Source organism: Stegostoma tigrinum, chromosome 4 (genome assembly GCF_030684315.1).
Source record: "Stegostoma tigrinum isolate sSteTig4 chromosome 4, sSteTig4.hap1, whole genome shotgun sequence".
Taxonomy (NCBI): Eukaryota; Metazoa; Chordata; class Chondrichthyes; order Orectolobiformes; family Stegostomatidae; genus Stegostoma; species Stegostoma tigrinum.
In genome coordinates this window covers 108,494,336-108,519,711 of record NC_081357.1, presented here as the reverse complement: position 1 = coordinate 108,519,711, position 25,376 = coordinate 108,494,336, and the positions used below count along the sequence as shown (strand labels likewise).

General features: G+C 39.2%; 1 protein-coding gene across 2 annotated transcripts; it reads left to right on the top strand.

The window, feature by feature from the left end:
* The first annotated feature begins 2,170 nt into the window (after window positions 1–2,170).
* tmem18 (transmembrane protein 18) lies at window positions 2,171–25,153 on the top strand. Of its 2 annotated transcripts, XR_009445705.1 has the most exons (6): window positions 2,171–2,304; window positions 12,837–12,954; window positions 18,425–18,479; window positions 20,994–21,087; window positions 21,180–21,360; window positions 21,552–25,153. XR_009445705.1 is itself a non-coding variant. In XM_048531178.2 (5 exons), the coding sequence occupies exons 1-5, from the start codon at window positions 2,209–2,211 to the stop codon at window positions 21,276–21,278; spliced, it is 462 nt and encodes a 153-aa protein (XP_048387135.1). In that variant the 5' UTR covers window positions 2,171–2,208; the 3' UTR covers window positions 21,279–25,153. The 2 variants fall into 2 exon arrangements, 1 of the variants encoding a protein (XP_048387135.1); XM_048531178.2 differs by having other exon boundaries at window positions 21,180–25,153.
* The last annotated feature ends 223 nt before the right edge of the window (window positions 25,154–25,376 follow it).

Here is a 25,376-nt window from a genome sequence, read left to right as displayed (position 1 = left end):
GGATAGGCAGAGACAGGTAAATGAACACAATGGTACGAATAAACTGAAGTGTGCCTATTTCAATGCAAGGAGTATTACAGGTAAGACAGATGAGTGCAGAGCCTGGATCAGTACATGGGACTATGATGTTGTCGCCATTACACAGACTTGCTTGAGACAGCACAGGACTGGCTGCTCAACGCTCCAGAATTTTGTTGTCTTAGATGAGATAGAGAGGAAAGTAAAAGAGGCGGAGGAGTTGCATTTCTAATTGGGGAGAATGTCACATTTGCACTCTGAGAGGGTATACTGAAGGTTTCATCCACTGAGGCAATATGGGTAGGCTCAAAAATAAGATGGATGCAAGTACTCTGATAGAATTATATTATAGGCCCTCTAATAGCCACCAAGGCATTGAGGAACAAATATGTAATCAGCTTATGGAAAGATGCAATCAAAAGTCATAGTGGATGACTTTAATTTCCCCAGTATTGACTGGGACTCCCCTACAGCAAGAGACTCAGATGGGGCAGAATTTGTTCAGTACATCCAACAGGGTTTCTTGAAACATTATGTGGATGGTTCAACAGGAGGAGGGGCCATGCCAAACCTTTCATTGGCTAATGAGTCTGGCCAGGTGACTGATGTTTCAGTGGGAGAGGATTTTCGAAACAGTGATCACTACTCCTTAAGTTTTAAGATAACTATGAATGAGGATAAGTTAGGACTTTGTGGGCAGGTACTAAATTGAGGGAGGGCAAATTATGTCATTATTAGGCAGGAAATAGGGAGTGTTAATTGTAGGAGCTATTATTAGGCAAGTCCACATTTGACATGAGAGAATTGTTTAAAGATGTGCTTGTGAGAGTTCAGGACTGGCATGTTCTAGTGAGGAAGAAGGACAAGGATGGCAAGGTAAGGGAACCTCTGGATAATGAAGGTTAATGATAATGGTATGTTGTGAATTTAGGCAAAGGGAAAAAGAAACATATGTAAGGGTTAGGAAGCTAAAATTGGGCAAGCCTGTGAGGAATAGAAAGAAAGCAGGGAACTAGGAGAGCAACAAGGGGCCACAAAATAATGTTGACAAGTAGAGTGAAAGAGAATCCGAAGATATTCCACACATACATTAAAAACAAGAGGATAACCAGGGAGAAGGTAGGAACACTCAGTGATAAAACAGGGAACTTGAGCTTGGAGGCAAAGGATATGACAAGATCCTAGATGAGTACTCTGTGTCAGTATTCATCCAGGAGAAGAATATGGAGTATAGTGAGATTTGTGTGGAGCATGCTAATATGAAGAAAGACGTGGTATTAGGTCTCTTGAAGAGCATAAGGTGAATACATCCCCAGGGCCAGATGGCATCTACTCCAAGTTATTGACAGAGGCTAGAGAGGAGATTGCTGGGACCTTGACTGATATCTTTGTGTCCTCGCTAGATACTGGAGGACTGGCGAGGAGCTAATGTTCATTCTCTGTTCAAGAAGGGAAATATGGATAATCCAGGAAACTATGGATCGGTAAGCCTCACATTGTTGGTTGGGAAGCTATTGGACAGAATTCTTACGGATAGGATTTAGATGCATTTGGAAATGCATGGCTTAATTATGGAATGTCATCATGGCTTTGTGCCAGGCAAGTCAAGCCTTACTAACTTGATTGAATTTTTCAATGAGGTGGCAAAGGTGATCAATGAGAATAGAGCAGTGGATGTTGTCGGCATAGATTTTAGTAAGGTTTCTGAAAATGTCCCTCATGGTAGGATCATCCAGAAGATTAAGATGCATGGGATCCACAATGACTTAACCGTGTGGATTCGGAATTGGCTTGTCCATAGAAAGCAAAGGGTAGAGGTAGAGGAGTGTTTTTCTGGCTGGAGGTCAATGAATAGTAATATTCCTCAAGGATGCATACTGGGACCTCTGTTTGTGATATATAGAAATGACTTGGGTGAAAATGTAGATGGGTGGCTTAGTAAATTTAGCCAGCTTAGTTAGCCTAGTAAGACAATACAAAGATCGGTGTGGAGGTAGAACAGTGTAGAAGGTTATCAAGTGAACAGTGTACGGTCATGGGGGTAGTAGTTATCATTAATCAGTGAACAGAGCAAAATCATGCTGTACCCGCCCACTGGGATTACGCTCCGCCCACATAGTTGATTGACAAAGGAAACGCCCATGTCGGTGACGTGTTCCTCTCCATGTACGCGGCGGCGTTTCCGGAATCATGGCGGCGATGGGAAGCAGGGAGGCAGCGTCGGCGGTTCCGATCGATGAGTTCAGCAAAATGCGGATAACCGGTGTCTGGAGCGTCCTGCTGTCTGTAAGTTGTGTGTGATGATCAGGGTCGGGTTGTGTTCCCCGGTCCTGTTTCTCCCAGGATGAATGATGTGGTACCGTCTCCGGCGGCCTAGCGGTTGTTGTGACACCAGCGACGTTCGCATCATCCCCGTTCGCGCGCTGGACTGACGTTTTTGTGACGTCACGTGGATCAGCTTCGGTGAGGGATGGGCTCTCTGGGTTGAGTCTTCGACCAACCTTGTCAGGATCAACATGGACTCAGGATGGCTAGCAACTGTAGCTTAATGCCTGCAGAACTAATTTCCATTCGTCTGTGTGTTCATCATACTTGGTGCAAGAACCACTGGCAGTTGTCAGCCTGCTGGACTGGCATTAGCTCTGCGTTGGCAGTTGGTTTATACTCTGCAAGAGTCTCAGCCACGCTGATGCTCCTGTACATTTTCACTGAAGTGCTGCACCGTCCTGTGTATCAGTTTTCAGGTACGGTCTAAAACCTAGTCCCCTGTTCATGTGCCCAGTTAAGAAAACAAAATTTCCATCCGTGGCAGCATCTCCTCTGTCCTGTCTGTAAAACAGTTCGCTACATGTGCCAGTACACTACATCAAACTCTTGTGACTCCTACAATTTGACCTTTTGTAGGGTACATTGTCAAACACCTTCTGGAAATCCCAGCACAACTGGTTCTGCTTATCCACTTTGGTTGATACTTCCTTGAAAAACTAATAAATTAGTCAATTATGATTTCTCTTTAATGAAATCACGCAGATTCTGCTCCAATCAATTACAATTTCACAAATATTTTGCTATTACTTCTTTCATAATTTTCCAACAATAGATGTTAGTCTGATTCCATAACTACCCACTTTATGCTTCCCTCTATTTGTACAGAGGTGTCATGTAAGCTGTTTTCCAATCCACAGGTACTTGTCCAGAATGCAGTGATATTTGGAAAATTATAAACAGTGTATCCACTATCTCGGTAACTACCTCTTTTAGGGCCTATGGATGCAGGCCATCAGGGACAGGGGACTCATCTGCCTTTAGCTCCATTAGTTTGTCTCACTATTTGTTTAGTGATAGTACTTAATTCCTACCCTATATTGATTAGTATTCAAGGAAGTATCGAAGTGTCTTCCATTGTAAAAGCAGATGCAAAATATTTAATTGATTCCTCTGCTATTCCCTTGTTCCCAAAACTGTTTCACCAGTTTCATTTTCTAAGGGAATAGATAATAAAATGTGAGGCTGGATGAACACAGCAGGCCAAGCAGCATCTCAGGAGCACAAAAGCTGACGTTTCGGGCCTAGACCCTTCATCAGAGAGGGTCTAGGCCCGAAACGTCAGCTTTTGTGCTCCTGAGATGCTGCTTGGCCTGCTGTGTTCATCCAGCCTCACATTTTATTATCTTGGAATCTCCAGCATCTGCAGTTCCCATTATCTCTGATACTCATTTTCTAAGGGACCTGTGTTCACTTTGACCTCTCTGTATTCCTTTTTATATATTTAAAGAAACTCTTATTATCAGTGTTAATATTTATTGCTAGTTTGTCGGTGTCATTTATTGTCTCTACCTTTATTTCCTCTATCTTTATTATTCTTTTAGTCATCCTTTGCTGGATTCTAAATTTATTCCAGTCTTTGGGGGCTATTACTGAAATTTGCCCCTCTATATGTCTTTTCTTTCAACTTCATATGCTTCGTAATTTCCTTGGTTTGCCATAATCGGCTTATCTGTCTGGTAGAATCTTTCTTCTCACTGGGATGTATTTTTTGCCATAGTGATGAATTACTTCCTAAATATCTAATTTCCTTCATTTAAGTTGAACCCACAGTTGTTTCCAACCCAAATTGAATCTTGCCCAAGTTTAATATCCTCCCTCACTATCTTGTATCCAATGGATGTATACAGTATGAATTTACTTGTAAGTTTGTCTGATTCATAGAAGCCAGAGAAAAAAACAGAATTGTGAAGACATACAAACATAAATCACAGTTTGCTAGCTCATTCCATATCTCAGTCATGGACCAAAGTATTTGATGTAAGAATGTGCTTGTAAATGGGTTGGTTCTTTACGTTTATAATCCCACAGTCTAAAAGTTCCAGGAAACCATGAGACAGAAATGATGCCAAAAAAGAGACTTGCTAGATTTGGTGAAAATAGCAATGACATTGAGGATTCTCCAGCTACTTGATCAAGTGAGGCAACCGAATGACCCAGAAATCATCCAAAAGGGGCCAACCAATTTTGATGGAAGGATTTATACAAAAAAATCACTGTGATCTCGACTCATTAAAAGTGTGGCGGAATGCTAACTGAACACTGTGTTTTAAGGCAGGAAATAGAGAAAATTTCAAACAGCAACTGAAAAATGTATTCAAAAATTAACAACAGGAAAAAAATCTGTAGTAAGAACACAATCGTTCAATGACAATTCCTCCTTTTGTTTTCTCCAACTCTTCATTCCCATGTACGCACTCACTGTTTTCGCAAACTGTTGTCAACGGCTTGTTGATGTAGGAATATGACTCTTGCTTAGGGCCTTGTACGTTCTTGACATACATGAGATCCTAACTTCAAAACCCAGATGAGCCCTCATTCCCATGGTGGCTCAGTGGTTCACGCTGTTCCCTCACAGCACCAGGGACCTAGGTTCAATTTGCACGTTCTCCCTGTGTCTGCGTGGGTTTTCTCTCTCGGCCGAAAGAAATGCACGTTAGGTGGATTGGCCATGCTAAATTTCCCATAGTGTGCAGGCTAGGTGGGTTAGCCGTGGGAAATGCTGGGCTATGAGGAGAGGCTAGGGTGTGGGATGCTCTTTGGAGGGTTAGTGTGGTTTCGATGAGCCGAATGGCCTGCTTCCACTCTGTAAGGATTCTGTGATTCTCATACTTGAACTGAATATTAAGTTATAAGTTATCATCACAACTTCTTTAGGGATCTTAAACTTGGAGGCTGATTATTAAACCTGCCTCATTACTCATTACCAGGTCTAAGATGGCCTGCTGTCTGTTTGGATCCATGACTCTTTACTCACGGAAACTATTCCTAATGCGTTCTTTGAAATCTTTGTTGGAGTTATCCCTTCCAATTTGATTAACCAAATCAAATGAAGGTTAAAGTCACCCACAATTATTACTGTATTCATTTTACATGCTGGTATTATTTGTTTACTTATAGCCTTTCCTACAGAGTGGCTACTTATTGGGAGCTTTGGCTTTGCATCCATTTTTATCTGATTGCACCTTTATTGAGGTAACCTTGAGATACCTTTTCATGTTGTGTTCCATAAATAAGAAAAAGCATGCCTTGGCTTTGCAGCAGTCTTTCTCTGACTGCATAAACTTCTAAATTTTTGTCATTTGTTTTGTTAAAGTCAGACAGTCATTTCATTATTAATATGTTTGGGATGCTGTTATGAATGAGGTGCCACTGCAGAGTCGTACAGCAGACTAATACCATGTTGGTTTAGAATTCAGGCTGTTCTCATTGCTTTTTACTTTAAAACAAGCTTCTGTGGAAATTAAGCTTGTTTCAAATGGCTTGAATTATTAGCTACATGTTTAATGTTGAGCCCCTTTAATTTATTTGTGTAGAGGACGTGGCATCACTGGCAAGACCAGTGTTTATTCACTGTCCGTAATCACCCTTAAGGTGGTGAACTGGCATCCTGAAGTGCTACAGTTCATGTGGATGAATGGATTCTGACAGCACTAGCATTCCTTTGGTCCAACCAGTGGCTGGTTTGGCCATTTTGGAGAGCAGTTAAGACCCACGTATCACCCTGCCTGGATAAGGATTGCAAGTTTCCTTCTCTAAAAGTGAACCATTTGGAGTTTTACCAAATATTATTTCTATTGCTGCCATTTTGATCCTAGCTTTATAATCCAGACTCACTTCATGAACTGAATTTAAATTTCCCAACTGCCAAAGAACAAAACAAAGAAGAAAGAAAACTATAGCACAGGAACAGGCCCTTCGGCCCTCCAAGCCTACGCCAATCTAGATCCTCTATCTAAACCTGTTGCCTATCTTCCTATTTCCTACTCCTGTATTCCAACTGTACCCTTCCTACCTCTGAGCTCTGCCCATATTGCCTCACTGCTCAAGTCCTCCATAGTGCCCTCCTTCACACACTCTGACCAGTAATGCAACTCCTCCACCCCCTTTACTTCCCTCTCTATCCCACTTGAAGCATCTATATCCTGGGATATTTAGTTGCCAATCTCACCCTTCCCTCAACCAAGTCTCAGTAATAGCAATAACATCATACTCCCAGGTACCAATCCAAGCCCTAAGCTAATCTGCTTTACCTGCTACACTTCTCACGTTAAAACAAATGCACCAAAGGCCACCTGCCCCTTTGCATTTATCTCTGCTGTCTGCCTACTCTTCCCCTTTGTCACACTGACTACATTGTCTAACTCCTTACAAGCTTTAGTTACTACCTTCTTACTGTCCACTAACCTCCTCATTTGGTTCCCACCCCTCTGCCACATTAGTTTAAACCCTCCCCAACAGTATTAGCAAAAGCACCCTCTAGGACATTGGTTCTACCCCTGCCCAGGTGTAGACTGTCAGATTTGTAATAGTCCCACCTCCCCCAGAACCAGTCTCAATGTCCCAAAAATCTGAACCCCCTCCCTCCTGCATCATCTCTCAAGCCACTCATTTATCCTGCCTATTCTTTCATTTCTACTCTAACTAGCAGGTGGCACTGGTAGCATACCTGAGATTACTACCTCTGAGGCCCTACTTTTTAACTTGCCTCCTAGCTCCCTAAAATCTGCTTATAGAACCTCATACCGTTTAGTATCTATATCATTGGTGCCTATATGCACCACGACAGCTGGCTGTTCACCCTCCCCCTTCAGAATGCTCTGCACTCGATATGAGACATCCCTGACCCCTGCATCTGGGAGGCAGCATACTATTTGGGAGTCTCGTTTTCAACCACAGAACCACCTAACTACTCCCCTTACAATTGAATCCCCTATAACGATAGCGCTTTCACTCTTTTTCTTACCCTTCTGTACAGCAGAACCAGCCACAATGCCATGAACCTGGCTACTTCTCCCTTCCCCTGGTGAGCCACCTCCCCCAACAGTATCCAAAACAGCATACTGATTTGAAGGGAGATGACCACAGGGGCATCTGCACTGCCTTCCTGCTTTTTTCTCTGCCTTTTGGTCACCCATTTCCTTTCTCCCTCAGCAATCCTAATCTGCAGTGTGACAAATTTGCTCAACGTGCTATCCACAACTTCTTCAGCATTGCGGATGCTCCAAAGTAAGTCCATCCACAGCTCCAGAACCATCATGCAGTCTAACAAGAGCTGCAGCCGGACACACTTCCTGCACATGTAGGAGTCGGGGACAGCAGCCACGACCCTGAACTTCCGCATTGAGCCAAGAGGAGCATAACACGGGTCTGGGATCTCCTGCCATTTTTACTCTTAAGCTCAGCTTAGTCCTACTATAATATCAAACAATAGACAGATGAAATGAAAAAAATTTCACCAATCACTCTCCTCCTCAGCACACGATTTAAATAAAAAAGAAAAGCCTTACCTCACCAACACACCGCAGAGTCGTCTTTTTTCGGTTCGAGGAGGAGGAGACACTGTACGTGTAGTGTCTCAGATTTAGCCACTGCCCAAATATATCAGTTCACTCACCTTCCCAGAGCACAGTTCGACTGCTCCCACTGAGCTCTGCTGCCTGAATGAAGAACTTACCTTCCCGGCAGCCCCCCGATCCCCACTCACCGCTCCCACTGTTGCTGCAAAAAATGCCATGTTGGAATTTGAACTTGTGTCTGCAGGCTATTAGTTTTGACATCAGTGATATAACCATTTATCATTCCCCTCACTGTCATTGGAGAGCTATTCATCAACATGTGAGGAAGTATTCCTTAAATGATAATTTGCATACATGTTCTGACAGTTATGTATGGCAAGATATTACTTTTCAATTCTGAAGGATTCACAGAGCTTCCAACATCATGATCAATTTTATCTAATATGTGCATTTGGAATGTTTTACAAATTCATTCCTAGGATTTTAAAAAAAATTCCAATGGGCACAATGCTATTGTGGATGACTCCCACCAGATTAACTAACAGAGAAAGGTGGAATGACAGAAATAAATTGCAGAAATTTTAATTCATTTTTTATTCACTTGTACACCTTCAGGAGCCATAAATATAATGTAACGTTAGGCTATGCAGCAAGAATTATGCCTTTATATTGTTAAGTATTTTAGACATGTGTTGAGGTCAACACTGATTTGTTTTGGTTTGTCTTGTCTGAATTATCTTTAAAGTCAACACTGGGCAGCACTGCAAGCGGAGTTGCTGACAGCTCATAACTTTGTTCCTGTGGTTTGATCAGCATCGTGATGTTACATTTGTTGTATGTCTGTTATTTTTCCTTTTTAAGATGACAATGGTGGGGCTTACCCCTTTCATGTTTATATCCATGTTTCTACCATTTCATGTCAGATAGAGAATTGGCCCAACTCAAAAAACATAGGAACCGCAGACTTAGGAGTATGCCTCAGGTCGTCACACCTGGTCTGCCATCTAGTAAGATCATGGCTAATTTGGTTGTGGTCTCAACTTCACTTTCTGCAATTCACCCACCTCTAAAATGAGCCTGGGCTTCCCTATATATCATTAATCTATCTTACTATTCACACATGATATATAGGCATTGCAGGCTAGGCCAGCATTTCTTGCTCAACCCTGCGATCTTTTGAAAATGTTTCTTTTAGTAAAGCACTGCCTGGATTTTAACTCTGCAACACTGAAGCAAATAATCTTGTTGGAGCTTGTGGACAAGTGGAGAGTATTCCATCATATTTTTGATTCATGCCTTATAGATGCAGACATGAATTGAATAGTCAGGAGAGAAGTTACTTAAATCTCTAGCCTTTGGCCTGTTTAGTGTGTCTTGTCCAATTCAATTTCTGGTCAGTGGGACTCACTGGATGTTGATAAGGGGGTTTCTTATGAAAATGCCACTGAATGTTAAGGGGTGATGGTCAAATTCTCTTATTAAAGATAGTCACGAACCATTTCAACTCCCCCCTCCCATTCCTCAGATGACCTGTCCATCCTAGGCCTCCTGCAGTACCACAACAATGCCACCTGAAGGTTGCAGGAACAGCACCTTACATTCTGCTTGGGAACCCTGCAGTCCAATGATATCAATGTGGACTTCACAAGCTTCAAAATCTGGCCTCCCTGTACCATAGGCCAAAATCAGCCCAGCTCGTCCCCGCCTCCCTAATCTGTCCTTCATCCCACCTATCCCCACCTCCCACCTCAAGCCTCACCCCCATCACCTGCCTCCTAACCTCATCCTAACCCCTTGACCTGTCTGCCCTCCCTGGACTGATCTATCTCCTCCCTAACTGCCCACCTACACTCACCTTTACTGGGTCCATCGCTACCTCTTTAAGCTGCCTGTCTCCTCTCCACCAATCTTCTTCTCTATCCATCTTCTATCTGCCTCCCCCCTCCCTATTTATTTCAGAGCCCCCTTCCCCTCCCCCATTTCTGAAGGAGGGTCTAGGCCTGAAATGTCAGCCTTCCTCCTCCTCTGCTGCTTGGCCTGCTGTGTTAATCTAGCTGTATACCTTGTTACCTCACATTCACCTCTACTGTCTGCTTCCTGTTAACTAACCAAATCCTTAAACCATTCTACAAATTTCTGGTTTCCAGCATCCGCAGTTCTTTCAGTTTTTGCTTAAGCCATGTTACTTTGTTACCTCTGCAGCTTGAACCCTTATGTAATCTTTGAACATATCAAATTCCTTTCAATAATCCATGCACGTTGCATCGGCAGGTTCCCTTTTATTCACCTTCATCCACGTTACCTTCCCAAATTTTTAATAGCTTAGTTAAATATGACTTTTCCTTTATATGTAGACTGCCTAATCACATTATGATTGTCTAACTATTCTGCTGCAACTTCCTTAATAAGAAATTCTAACAATTTCCCTAAGGTATATGTTAAGCTAAATCATTTGTCTAAGCATGACACAAAAAGTGGAAATGATATTCTTATAACATTGTTGCTGCCCATCCTCTGGGCTTTAGAGTGAATTGCTGAAGTGTCTCTTGAAGGCTGTACATCCTGCAGCCAGGTGATGAAAGAGGCAGATATCAACATGTCAATAGAAACAGGACCGTTGCTCAAACTAACTGCTGTATCCAGAAGGATGATTGGCATTGTGATCTGCAGATGTTTTTGTCATTAATATGTTGATAGTGCTACTGGATAGGCCAGAATTGATAGTGAATCCCTAACTGTCCTTGAAAAGATGGTAGTGAGCTGCAGTCTTGAACCACTGCAGTCCTTGAGTTTAAGGCCAGCCTCAGTACTGTTAGGAAGGAAGTTCCCGTATTTTAACAGAGTAACAGTACAGGAACAGGTGTATTGTTTCAACTCAAGATTCTGCGTGGCTTGAAGGGGAATGTGCATTGTTACTCCCATTTAGGTGAATGGCAAATATTCCATCACACATTTAATCTGTATCTTGTAACTGGCAGAGGCTTTTAAGGGAGTGTTGACTGATAACCCCCCCCGATCCTAGCTAACATTTGGAATTCTGCAGTATTGGTGTCATTGAAAGGCAATGGTCAAACATTGGGCTTTGTTATTTCCAGTGGTGCTAACCTTCATCTGTGTGGTACACCTACCACTTATCACTCAGATCAGGACATTCAGGTCCTATTGTTGTTTTTTGTTTGCATGAGTTCCCCAAACTCTAGAGTTCATGCAGTACTTCAGCCAGAGTCACTGTCAGATCGCCACAGTTGACAACATTTGCCTCAAGTTGTGACTTCTCCCATTTTGTAGTGTGTCCAGATGGGTTTATGTTGCAGGGAAAGCACAACAATAATATGTTTTAGTACATGGCAACAGTGTGGTGGGAAGCAGGTTGATTCTCTTTATTTCCAGTCAACAACCTTCACCCCTCGTCTTTGACTGCAAGTTAGCTAAAGAATGTGCTGAACAAAAATTTACTTTTTTTTTGAAAGGAGGGTGTTGATTGTAAGGAAGAGAAACCCACAGCAATGTCATTGCTGTCCCACCTGCCTCATATCAACTATGGAACTGTAGAAGGCTTGATGCAATATATCCAGCCACACGCTTGGTTTTTTAAAAAACAGACAAGGTATGAAAGAGGTTAGAAGAATCTGCAAGCCCTCTTGTGTCCTTGTTCGTGATGTCTCTTCTCCAATTCAGTGGTATTATGACTGCACTATACGCGCTAGGTGTTAAAGTACAATAGGTGTAAAGAACCATCTTTACTTAACTTGGTTGACCAGTCAGCCAGTGACTTGCAGTGAGTGTGTAAAAGATCTTCTTGTAACAGTCATTAGAAATAAAGTTTCAAATTGCAACAGTGCCAACTCATTTATTCTCAGTTCTAGCACTGCTGAAAGTATAGGCAGACTAGTGTCCAACCCAACTGGTGTTGGCCCTACGTCTTGAAGCTTTTCATCTATATAAATCTGGCAGAGGCAACCATTTCTATTGGCAAGACCCAAATATATCACTATCAGTCTTTTGTTAAACTGCGCCTTGTTGTCAAGAGCTCTCTGTAAAGAATGGTCAGCAAGCCAAACCTATTATTGCTTGTCAAAATGAGTGATTCTGTGATGCATCAGCCAACAATCAAATTTACCACCCTGCTTGCAAATAAAATAGGAAATTTAAAAGTAAAAATGATACAGTTTCAATGTAGTATGTGGAGTGTTACTGAAAAATACTGCTGAGATTGATGACTCAGGAATGGGATGATGAATACCCACAGCCTTATTTCCTATGAAATAGAAGAACTTGTATTTATCTGATATAGTAGGAACTGCACATGCTGGAGAATCCGAGATAACAAGGTGTAGAGCTAGATGAACACAGCAGGCCAAGCATCATCCTGCTCCTATGATGCTGCTTGGCCTGTGTTCATCCAGCTCTACACCTTGTTAACTTGTATTTATCTGCCTTTTTTGTCCTCGGTTTGTTGCAAAATGCTTAAGGCAATTTTTTTTATGTGCTCACTATTATTACATGGCAGTTATGGCAGTTAAAAGTTTGTCTCAGTGCCACACTGCAGATTCATGTGAAATATGGACATGAGATCCTCGCCTGGGTCTTGAAGCATTAAATTTGACACCAGAGTGAGTGTGTTTTAACTGAATAAAAGTACTTTTTTTTTATAATGTTAGCACAATTTGGCAAAATCATTGGGTAATTGAAGGAAAAACAAACTTTTATGCAAAATGGGGTATATTTTACTTCGGATGCAGAGCACTGAGATGTGATCACATAGTGGTCACTGAGGTGTATAGAAGAGTGTAAAGCAATCTGCAGCTTGTGTTATACAAAGGTCTATGCAGACCGAATCAGGTTGTAGAGTCTGCTGTCAGGTCTTTTCAGGGATCAGTTGGTGAAATGTACAGAGACTTGTACTTGAAAATTTTAATAAAACTGATTAAAGGTGGCTATTTTGTAAATCTATCTGCTTTCTGTGTTTTACAGGTTCAGTGGTCAGAGCCATGGCTGATTGGGCTGCTAGCTTTTCATGCCTTTTGCTTTCTACTTACCTTGATAACAGTTAAATTCTACAAGTTTCAGATTGTCCATTTCCTTTTTATGAGTAAGTCGCTTTTGCATGTTCATTAGTGTGCAGACGCCAATATTGAATACTCAATGCATTTTCGATCAGTCAGGGACCTTTTACAACTTCAACTTATGTTTGTATGTTTATTGTATATGGTGCTGGGTATACTTTTTCAAAGTATTTTTAAAGTGTCCAAAAGCTACTTTGAAGAATTGATTGTTCTCACTTGTTGTAACTGTCTATTATTGGGCAGGGTCTTCTGTTCTCACTGGTAGCAATCACTGAGGCAGCAAGGGCAGTTAATTAGGTGGGATTGTAGCATACCTAAACCCAACCTCCTTCCTTCCTCCATTACAATTTAGTTCTGGATGCAATGGCCCACGTTTAAACTAACTACCCCGCTGCCATTTAAAATTCTAAAGTAAGCAGTTAGGGATCACTGGAATACTTAATCCCTTCACCATTGTCACAATCAAGGGGTATTATGGCACAACAATAGTGTCCTTACCTCTGGGCCAGAAAGATTTTTGTTCCTGCCTAACCTTTTCTGAAGGAATACTACAACCGGTCTAAACAGATTAATTAAAAATATGTTCAAAATAGTTTCAACCCAGCTTCAGGCATGCTTGTCACCATGCAGTGTTCATGCCAGGTGAAGTAGTGAAGGCTGCTTGTTACCTGAGAGAAGTGGCCAGGGCAGGACTTGTCTCTCAATGAGAAATAATCAGTGTGTAATTGAGACACTGAAAAAGGAACCTCACTAACAGCCACACCATATCCCTTTTTTCTCTGCGATCTCCCACCCACAAATAACTCATGACCTTACTTATCTGAGTTAGGTCCATCACAATCTTGGAACTGTGGAGGAGGAGCTGGGTATGTCCTTCCAACAGCAGTAAAGGCCTTTTTGTAGTGCCATGGAATGCAAATATTGACGGTTTCCGATTAACTAGCATACCTTGTTAGGTGAGGCTTCCACCCCTAGCTCTTGACTCCTGAGGAAGGTTCATCGGGGGCCTCATGTCTGCCCGGCTGTTGAGTGATTCAGTGGCTTTCTGAGAAAATCGCCATAGTCTTTCACTGATTCTTTAACAAGCCAGCAAAGCTGTCACGCCACAACAAAATTCTACAGATTAAAATTGCAAGACCTCGGAGACTAGTAGTTTTTTTTCCAAACTGCTGCTGTCAATATATGTTGAAATATTTAGTCTATTTTTAAATTACCTGGCTGAAAAGCAAATCACTTTCATACTGTATGGGAGGGGTGCCTAATTTGAGAATCTTTCTTAATGACTGGAGTCTATAGTTGTGCTATTTTATGTCAAATATTCTGTCCCACTGTTGCTTTTTCTAAATTGTTTCATGGTTTACTGACCATTCCATCTGTCAGAGGGTTTCTGAACAGCCCTAATGCTTCTAATTTTTTTTTTGTTGTAAATACATTGAAGAGCACCTGGCATCATATTGCTCCGTGCCTTGCTGACCATCACTGGAAAAGTGTGACCATAGATTTTGTTAAAGTGATGCTTGTTTAATCTGCATTAAAATTCTTAAAAGACATTTTATTCATTGGAAGCATTAGGCCACCAAAATATTGCAAAAAATCGCTGATTTTATTCAAGTATTGCATGTATGTTGTATGGCAGTGTAAATATTAACAGCCAGAGAAGGCTTAATTATAGGGAATGTTGCTCCATTTTCAATAACATAAATTCTGTTACTTTTTGAGCTTGTGGTACACAGAGTTGTAGAATCATACAGCATGGAAACAGACCCTTCAGTCCAATTGGTCCAAACCGGCCACGTTCCCAAACTAAACTAGTCCCATTTGCCTGCGTTTGGCCCATAACCCTCCAAATCTTTCCTGTTCGTGCACCTGTCCAAATATCTTTTAAGTGTTGTAACTGTACCTGCATTCACTACTTTCTCTGGCAGTTCATTCCGGACACAAACCTCCATAATAAAAAGTTTCCCCTAAAGTCCTCTTTTTAAAACTTTCTCTTCTAACCTTAACTATGCCCCCTAGTTTTGAACTCCCCTGCCCCAGGAAACAGACCGTTGCTATTCATCTTATCTATGCTCCTCATGTTTTTATAAATCTCCATAAGGGCACTCCTCAACCTCCTATGCGTCAGAGGAAAAAAAAATCCCAGCATATCCACAGTTAGTTGGAGCTGCAGATGCTGGAGAATCTGAGATAACAAGGTGTAGAACTGGATGAACACTGCAGGCCAAGCAGCATCAGGGGAGTAGGAAGGCTGATGTTTCGGGTCTAGATCCTTCAGTAGGAATTTCAGATGACCTGAAACGTCAGCTTTCCCTTATCCCAGCATATCCAGCCTATTTTTATACCTCAAACCCTCCATTTCCAGCAAATGTTTCTATATTACAGTGCCTTTGGAAGTATATAAGATTGTTTTCACAAATAGGAAGTAAATAAGCCTGCACTGACAAAACTGAAAATTATGCTGCAGGCCAAACCAGTCAACACCATTTGAAACTCTTATTTTACTGGTGCAAAATGTGCATGAAACTTGGCATTGTTGTGTATGATTAATACCACTAGAGGTCAGTGTGATGCTTTGTAAATGTTCTGAAAATCTATTCCACTATATGTGGAAGCACTTCTTAGGTTCAAGTAACCAGTTAAATTACGGAACAATGATACAGTACAGTAAATTAATTTAAAAAGAGTAATTTATTGAGCTGAATCTAAATTTCCTACCTTTTAATGCATACCTTCAATTTAATATCTGGTATTCTAGTGAGTTCTATGCAGAAATAGAAGCACTGTCATTAGGAGTTAATTGAAGAGAATCTCAGTCATTGCGGTGCTAGTCACCAGCTGTCTACATAATATATTGGCGTAGTTATAGACAAGCTTTTAATAAAGCTAAGTGAAGTTTCTAACTCTGTAATCTTTAATGGTTCATTATGAAATTGTATGTGTGCACAAGGCTGAAAGATACTGAGACTGTTAGAATCTGAATCTTCCCACTGGCTTCCATTTCTTCTGCTGTCCCATGACACATTTATTATGCTGACTCACTTTTCATTTACTTTTAAAACCCTTATTGAATAGCCAGTAACCGTATTCCTTGGAATCGTCAAGGATTCCCAAGTTTAATTGTGTTTTTTTTTTGTTTTTTAATCTGCAAATTGTTGATTATGGACTTCCTTCAGTTGTGCTTTTTTACCAGTCTTTTGACTCGGAAAATCTGAGAGTAATCTAATTATAACAATTATATTTTACTGCATATAAGATTTCAATTCAAGTAGAAACTAGAAGTGGTTCATGCAACATGAGATAATGAATCAAACTTTGAATACCATTGAGGTATTTATTATTTCCTTTGGTTAAATTTCTTTTACATCCAACATGTTGACATTGTAAGTCTGAATCATTAGTTTACAAGTCATGAACAATATATTATATTATAAACATTCTTAGGAGTTGTTTTGCAGTGAAATTTATTGATCATAACAGTGGCTTAATGGATTTACATTCAAGTTTTGATCCAGCGTAGAACCTGCTATCTTAAAAGTGTCACTGTAAGAGGTCTGCACCAATTATAACCAAAATGTTGGACTACTTAGTTATTTGTCATTGAGCATATAAGTATTTTTTTTTAATTACAAAATGAAGCACCTTAAATTGGAAGTAGCACTGTGTTTTCTGCTGTCCTTCATAGTCAGTTTAAAGGAGCACCAAATCAGAATAGAATAATGGAACCTTTATCAAGCTTGTCTGTACTGGGTGCTGTGTTGCAGCTAATCACCGCTGAGACATATGCAGATAAATTCCTGGGGTACTGTCAGGTTAAATAAATGCCTCAGAAGTAAAAGACACAGGAAATTTGCAAATATTTGAATACCCATATTTTGAAAGAAATAGAAACTTATAGATCATGGTGGGGTGCAGTCTACTGTTTGAGAAGTTTTATTTTAAATTAAACTTAACATATTTAATATTGATAGGGAGATATGAATCCATTCGGACTGAAAATCAGGTTTGGTTAAGTGTGTTACAATGACAATAGGTTTTGGTAAACAGTAACGGTACAGAGATGTCTGCAAAAATAGTTAACATGAGAGATGCTGCAGCAGTATGAAATTTGAACATTGGTGGCCAGTAGTAGTCTGTATAGTTATGGCTTGAGATTCCAAAGTGTCAAAGGTTTCGCACTTTGCCAGGGCATCTTAGCGTTCTTGCATTCCACCAAGTGGAAGCAGATATTTTCAGCAGGTAAATGGCATGATATCTCTGATTCAGCATTTAGTTTCCTTTTGTAGTCAATTGAGGAAAAGAATTTTTTTTAATGTTTGGATTCATCAGGTGGCACCAGTATGTTATTGGAGTTTTGTGTGTTTATCTTTGCACTAATTCAGTGAAAATATGAAGTATTATTAAATATTATATATAAAATTTAATTTTCCAGTCGAATTTTGGATCTCACCCCGATTGAGCTTTATTGTTAGCAGCTATACCTCAAACCTAAGTTGTGCTCGGCTGTTGATTTCATTCTTCCAAAGTAAACAGTTAGATTGATTACAAATCCTGATACCATTGCATGCAAATGCATTTTACTTAAAGATGAACTTGAGGTCACATTACAGGGATTAAGAAAACGGTCTCGGTACAATACCAAGGCTTAAAATTGGGACATGTTGAAAACTTTTACTTCACAGCTGCAGATGTTCTATTTCAGTGTCCAAAAAAAAGCATTCTTTTCCTCTGGAAGCCTGATAGGCAAAATCCCCATCTAGACATAATGTCTCTGTCAAGATCAGGGCCAATGTACCTAACATCATCCTGCTTCTGATTTATTAATTGCCTTTCCTGACCCAACATTTTTTTACTATCCAGCGCTCTCAGGGCCTCATTCACCTTGACCACACACAAATTGTGTACATTAGCATGGTACTGTTACTGCAAATCAGAATAACTTTGCATTTGCGCCAAGGCACAGTCTTGGTCAGTGAAAGAAAACTGTATGGCAAAATAATTCTGGTGTGTGCCCAGTTTGAAGAATAAATAGAAGTATATTAACAGACATTGAATTACATAATTATTCCCATTCCCAATCACTTCCATGATTTCTGTTTCTTCCATTCTCCTCCTCCCAACAAAAATGAATACTAGGAATATGATGAAAATTTTCTTGAACCTACCTTATTTGCCTTTAAAAGTTGTATCTGAACTCAAAGACCAAACTAAGAACTTTGGTTCTCGATTGATTCAGTCCACACAAGCAGTATGAAGCTGCTGTGCTTTCCCTGTTAACTTCAGACCATTATAATGAACAGAATACTTTTTTAGCATTTGCTGATTTTAAAAATTCTGTATTCAATTTTAAATCAATTGAATTTTTGAAATCAATTTAAATATTAAAATGTCACAGCTGATATAACCAAGTTCATAAGTGGAATACAAGTTAAGCATACTTAATTTAACAATTAAATGTCCATCCTTTGTTATGATTATATTCTTTTCTCTTCATTACAGTTGTGTTGGTGTACTGTGCAGAATATATTAATGAAATGGCAGCAATGAACTGGAGGTAAAGGCAATAGAAACCCCCGTGGCATTAAAACAGTTATGTACACAACACTGGCAGCTTTGTTTTGTTTGTTTCTTAGACTTGAGCATGTTATATGTACCTTTCAAAAAGTCACTGATAGCTTGCCATGAATAAATCAAATTTTGTGTGCTAGCCAAGTAATTTATTAAACTGCTCTTGTGCTCATGTTGAATGTAATCCTTCCATTGTTGTGAAAGCTGTGAATTAATGTGAAATGTAGTAAATTTTCTGTATTGTTTCAACAAATGTTGAGACACGATAAGCGTATGATTTTCAAAACTAAATCTGACTCAGTTTTCATCATAGCTACTTTTTAAAATTGCTGTTATTGCCATGAGTCCCTGGTTATTTCAACTTAACCCAACTACCTGCTCTTCACTGTATCCATGAATAGTTTAGACAGGGAGCAGAGACCAGCAATGTCCAGTTTTTTTCAGATGGTACAGTATCAGAGGAATAATAAATTACTATAAGAACCAAAGAAAGTTACAAGGGTATATGGGGGAGGGAGCTAACAGAATGAATAAGAAAGTGGCAGATAAAATTCATTGTTATCAAATCTGAGGTAGCACATCTTGTGGTTTAACATTGCTCTTATAGCTATACTTTGGGAAGGAGTTGAATAAATAGTAGATGAATTTGGTGGTTCAGATTTTAAAAAAAGACATTACCAGTTAAATGAATGAGACCTTAAAAATTATATTGGAAAATTAAGTTTCATAGTGAGGGTTGTAGAACATATAAATTGAGATGCTATAATGAATCTATACGTAACCTTGAGCTCAAAGCTAGAGTACTTTTGCGTTCCAAGCTATATTAGAAACATTGAGATAATATTGAGAATGCAGTGTAGATTTAGTGGGATGCTGCCTGGTGTGAAAAAATCCAAATGATAGGCAGTCATAAAATTTGAGCTGCTCATTAGAAGAGAAGTGAGTCACTAGAGCAGTTTAAAATTGTGAAGGTGAGAGACAGGGTAAATAGAATCAAACGATTTCTAACAATTGGTAAATCTAGAATAGTGACAAGACTATAAAGTCAAATGCTGTTATTTATCATGGAGAGCAAGAAAAACATGTTTGCACGGAGGACTGAGACAGTGGAATGTGCTAGCAAAGTTAGAGATTGAAGCAGAGGTAATTTCAACTGTGGTAATATTTATAAGTCACATAGGTGATTGAATGAAAGGGAATAAAGAAGTGAAGAACGAGAGTGTGTACATGGCTAAAGGACTACTGCTTGGGTGGAGGATAAACACCAGCATTTAAAATAAAAGCAAAGTACTAGTGATGCTGGAAATATGAAGCAAAAATAGAAAATGCTGAAGAAACTTAGCAAGTCTGGCAGCATCCAGACAAGGAAAGACAAACAGTTAACATTTTGAGTCTGAAATGACTTCTTCAGAATTGAAAGGGGTTGGATAATGGTTTTTACGCTGTTGGTAGGAGAAAGGACGAGTAAATTGACCCAAGGGTGAAGGTTCCTTAAGCAAAAGACAAAAGGAGTGCAAAGTTACTCAAGGAGAGATAGACTTTACATTTCTATGTAAATATCAGGTGTGACAGGGAGAAATATCCACTCTGCTGAAAGCAAAGCCAACAAGACATGCACAAGATGGGTATATTGTAATAGAAATGGAGGACACAGATCATGCTGTGAAGTTATTGAAGGCTGTAAAGTGCCTAAGTGAAAAGTAAGGTGCTTTCCTCCAGCTGTGTTCAACTCACTGAATTAAACCCAGGGTAGAAATATCAGGATGAGAGCAAAATGGTTTATTGAAATGGCAAGCAGCTGGAAGATCAGGGTCATTCCAGAGGAGGCAGCAAACAGGTTCTCCAAAGCACGCACTCAGTCTACGTTTGGTGTTGCCAATGTGCAGGAGATCACATTGTGACAAGTGAACACAGAAGATTAGATTGAACAAAGTAAGCCACTGCTTCATCTGGAAGGCATGTTTGAGGCCTTGAACAGTGAGGGGCGAGGAAGAGAGACGTTTCATGGAGAAAACAGTCCCAATGGAAATCTAGTAATAAGGGAAGGAGAAGTAGTATTTGGTTGTGATATCCTGCTGGGTCTGACAGAAATGGCAGTGATTTATCCTATATGTGCAGAGATTGACGGGAGTGTAAGTGGGAACAAGGGGGAGCCAGTTGTTTCAGTAGAGAGGGTACAGAGTAAAGGGAGAAGAACAGGAAGTGGATCAGATATGGCTGAGGGCACGATTCACTACAGTAGGAGTTGTTGCTCTCAATTTTTTTAAAAATGACTTAATAGCATCTATTAACCGAAGACATTGAACTAACCTTGTAACGTTACTTTTTTTTTGTGAAAGATATAACAGTTGCACGAAATAATACTTGTAACTGGTTAAATGGTTACTTTCTTCTTTGGTCTTCATTTGTAGTTCTTGCTCATTTTGTTAAAATTGGTAATACAATATAGTACATATTCTTATAAACAATTGCTCAGGTTGTCAAAATTATTTTTTCCCAGGTTATTTTCCTTGTACCAGTACTTTGATTCCAATGGGATGTTCATTTCACTTGTCTTTTCAACACCACTTTTATTGAATACAATGATCATCGTGGTATGAGTACATTTCCAATTTATTTATTTTCAATTCTTCAGACTTGAGATTCCTTTTTCCCACAACTTAACCATTTTTTGTTGTTTCCTTAGATTGTGTGGGTGTACAGAACTCTGGCAACAATGACAGAACTAAAGTCACTGAAGCAGAAAAGAAGTGCAATCAAGGAAAAGGGAAAGAAAGCCAAATAAGATTTTTTTTTTAAATTTCTAAGTTATTCTGAAATCCTGCATATGGTTGCCAAATCATCTGGAATTATCTTGCCTTCCACTCCTTAGATAAGGTGCAATACAGTGTGGAGCTGGAGGACAGCAGGCCAGGCAGCATCAGAGGAGCAGGAAAGTTGACGTTTCAAGTCAGGACCCTACTTCAGAACACAGTGATCATAGTGGTATGAGTTTCTCCCCTTCTGAAGAAGAGTCCCCTGATGCTACCAGGCCTTCTGTGCTCCTCCAGCTCCACACTGTATTGTCTCTGACTGCAGCATCTGCAGTTCTTGCTATCTTCCATTCCATACAGTTGGACAAAGAATAACTTGAATGTAAACCAGGAAGATTGTAAAGATTTTTATATGGCAAAGAATTGTTGTTTACACCTATGCTAACTTTGTCATTCATATCAATGAATTGAGGAAATACAGCCTTTGTTGCTATAAAGCTGATGGTCCTGTGGTATCTTAGCACAGCATGTGCTTCTTTGTTAAATAATGAGTGACATGATTAGATATCTAACGGGATCAGTCATATGACAAAGGTGACCATGATTACTCAGCATAGAGTACAGTTTTTGTTTTTAGTACCACCAGTGCTAAAACTAAAACTAAAACTGATGGCTGGAAAATGGCAAGTGACACTTGGTATGTATGAATTCGATGTTTTGAACATGTCGTTGAGTTGGTGCACTGTGAATATTAGACTGTGTTATTTTACATCCACTTTATTCATCGGTATCTTTATCAATGATGCCTTTATCTGCAACACAAGGTTTTATAATACATTTCCAGGATCAGTTATCTTTGTAAGTCTAGCACTTGGTTTGAGCGTGTGGGTGTATGTGAAGAGATATGCATTACAATGGTTAATTTAGCCCTCACGATATGGGATATAGAGTAGATATGAGAAAAAAATTTCTGAAAAGTTTGGCTGTTTGTCGAAATTCTTGCTTTAGGTGAATAGCCAAAAAAAAGCAGTTCTATCAACCAATTGAGAAGAAAAATAACCTTTGCTGTCAACATGGGATACACCTGTACAGTTGGATGTTGTAACTAAAACTACCTGTGTACAGTCCAGTGAAGGTTTATATCAATAAAATTTCAATTGTGGAATATTTCTGAATCTTTGGAGAATCTAGGCTGGAATCCTCCGATGGATTGCACAGAGCAATAATTTAACATCTATATATAACCATTCACAGAAATTCATGTCCTCAAGTGATTTATGCAACTAGTATAGACAACTTTTATTAGGAAGGAAACTCTCTCCACATCAGTTAAATCTTCAAGGCTGGAGTCAGCCAAGAATTTCCTGATTGCCATATGTTTTCTGGTCCTTATTGCTAAGTATATTGGATAGTGGAAAGATCACATTTTTTTGCTCTGTACAACTTGTGTAAACACATGTATAAATATATATCAGAAATGGATACGTGAGTATTTTTATATATCTGTTGAAGATAATTCATCAAAGTTCTACTGCCTGCATGTTTTCTGCTTATACTTATAAGGGCACTTTTAAAAGAAGGAGCGGACCAAATTATTTATTTTTGAAGTGAAGATTAGCAAATTTATTACAGTTACTTTGACATTATGAAGCAGTTATCATGCTATTTTGGCTGAGCTCAAGTGGCCATTACATTTCCTCCTTGAAGAAACAACTCCTCATTCATAAATCAGCTATTTAACACACATACTTTATGTAAAGTTATATTGTCTGAAATTCTTTTAACAGCAGAATCAATGCATTTACAATTACACATCATGTTTCTTTAAAAATAATTTATTGTTAAAAGTTTCTTTTTTCAAGACACTCCATTTTCTGAGGCTTGGGTCTCTGACAGTGAAAAATAGCAAGGAACTTGACCATGCTAGGCACATGTCATTTTTACATCACTGTATAATTACCCTCCGAGGTGGCAGCCTGAACAAAGCTTTGTGCCTCAACGGCTGGAAGTATGACAACCACTGCAGCAATTAATAGTGGAATGTTCGAGCAAACACAACTATATAAGAACAGATATTTCAGAGATTTGTGGCTAGAGGTTATCTCAGAGATTGGGGCAAGTGAGGCCAGTAGACAAATCTGAAAAGGAGAGTTTGTTTTTTCTTTGAAAAATAAGCACCAGAAGATGTCAGCTAACTGTACAGTGATTGATGAAAAAGATTTGGTGTAAGTAAAGACAGTGTTTTGGATGATCTCAGATTTGAGGAGGATTGAATTATGGAATGCATTGGCATCAGTGCTCAGAATTCAGCTGTTCACAGTGTACGACCAAATGTAATAAAATTTCCTACTGATACGAAACTGGGTATGTGAATAGTGAAGGAGAGAAATGAAAGCTCACAAGGACTTGAACTGGCTGAATGGATAGACAAGAACATTGAAGATAGAGTATATGTGAGTAAGTATGAAGTTAACCACTTCAGTAGAGAAAGCAGAAAGGGATAGAAAGTGTTCATGATCAAATTGTTGCCCTTCAGATTTCATCAAATGGCAGAAATTGGAGGATAGATTGTTAAAAGAATACCAGAGACATTGCTGCAGGAGCAGAGAAGGAAGCATCAAAATTAGACCACAATTAGAGATAAGAATGGAACCAGGCAATTGCATCATCTTCCAACTGGACAGTGAAGAGGTGTTGAAGGAAGATGATATGGTCAACAATGTTAAAAACTGCAGTCAGATTCGGAGGATTAAGAGAAAGAGTCTACCTTGACTCAAAGCATATCATATTGCTATGGGTGGTTTTGTATTATATGCATTTTAATTCCTTTTGCAAATATCTTGTAAATCAGTCCAAAAAAATCCCCAGTTCCAAGTAATGCCTGAAGTTTCACATGATTATTGAATGCATCCAGTGAAAGAAAAAATAGCTCTCTCTTCCCTAACTTTAGCAAGATGATTCTAAATCTTCTCCTCAACTGATCACAGATTCATTACTCTCTCATCACTCCATTGCTCACGTGGTTTGGTCATCAAGTTCAAATGTTCAGATAATGGATTTCTGATTTAGGCAATGAATGCATACTTCACATTGAATTTCTCCAATCTTTAATTGATTAATCCTCAATGGGGGCTGATACCTTTTAAAAGCAAAATGCTTCTTGCAATGTGTATCGTAGAAGATGGTGTTCATTATAGTGAAGTGGTACTAAAATGTTATCAGGAATATGTTGAAAAAAGCATATCTGAATAATTAAATAATTATTTCTTTAAAGTGATAAAATTTTGCAAATTACTTGCACGTGTCTGTTACATGAACAATACAAAGCATTTAAAACTGCACTGATTTTTAAAATTTGGAACAAAGTCTTACATGAGATGTAAAATGCAGTGTGTGCAAAAATATCAGTTGTTTCAACATGTTCATGGCAGATATATTTAGAAATTGGCCGTGTGTGGTTTACCAGCGAAGTTCTGCTTTGATCAGCCTCTTAATTGTTTTTCAGGGATACAATTAAAACTAAAATTAAGGGATTTAGAATCAGTCACAGATATCAAAGAGAGAAAGTACTCCGTTCCTTTCAGGATTTAGGACATCCCACAACACTTCACAATCGGGTACTTTTGAATTAGAGTCACTTAAATCCAGAAAATGTAGCAGCCAAATTATGCACTATTAACAAATGTCAACTGGAATTATGTGCTTAAGTTAGTAGTGTAATGCAGAAATGATCATGTTTAGCTCATAGTGAGAAGACTGTCATTTACCTTTCAAAACTCATGTTCAATGAAATTGCCATTTACTAAATTATGACATTGTTATAATCACTAAAATATACAGCTTACAAATTTGCTTAATAGTAAGGAATAACATGGAAATTTAATAAAATACATTAGCTTATAAGAAAGAGCAATAGTGTCTATTTTTTGGATTCAAGTCCGTAATCTGATGACAATCTTAAGCACAGTTTGACAATAATTCTTATTGAATGACTACTGTAATTAATAGAGGTGTCTGGACCTGAAATATTAACTCTGCTTTCTCTCCATAGGTACTGCCAGACCTGCTGAGTTTCTCCAGCAATTTCTGTTTTTGTCTTTCTTAAAAGACTTGACTTGCACTCATTATCA

Bases quoted from the DNA above. Each gene is read 5' to 3' on its own strand.
- tmem18 (XM_048531178.2), top strand. From the start codon at position 2,209: ATGGCGGCGATGGGAAGCAGGGAGGCAGCGTCGGCGGTTCCGATCGAT. The intron at 2,305-12,836 runs GTAAGTTGTGTG...TGTGTTTTACAG, and splicing joins TCTGGAGCGTCCTGCTGTCT to GTTCAGTGGTCAGAGCCATG. The intron at 21,088-21,179 runs GTATGAGTACAT...TTGTTTCCTTAG, and splicing joins TGAATACAATGATCATCGTG to ATTGTGTGGGTGTACAGAAC.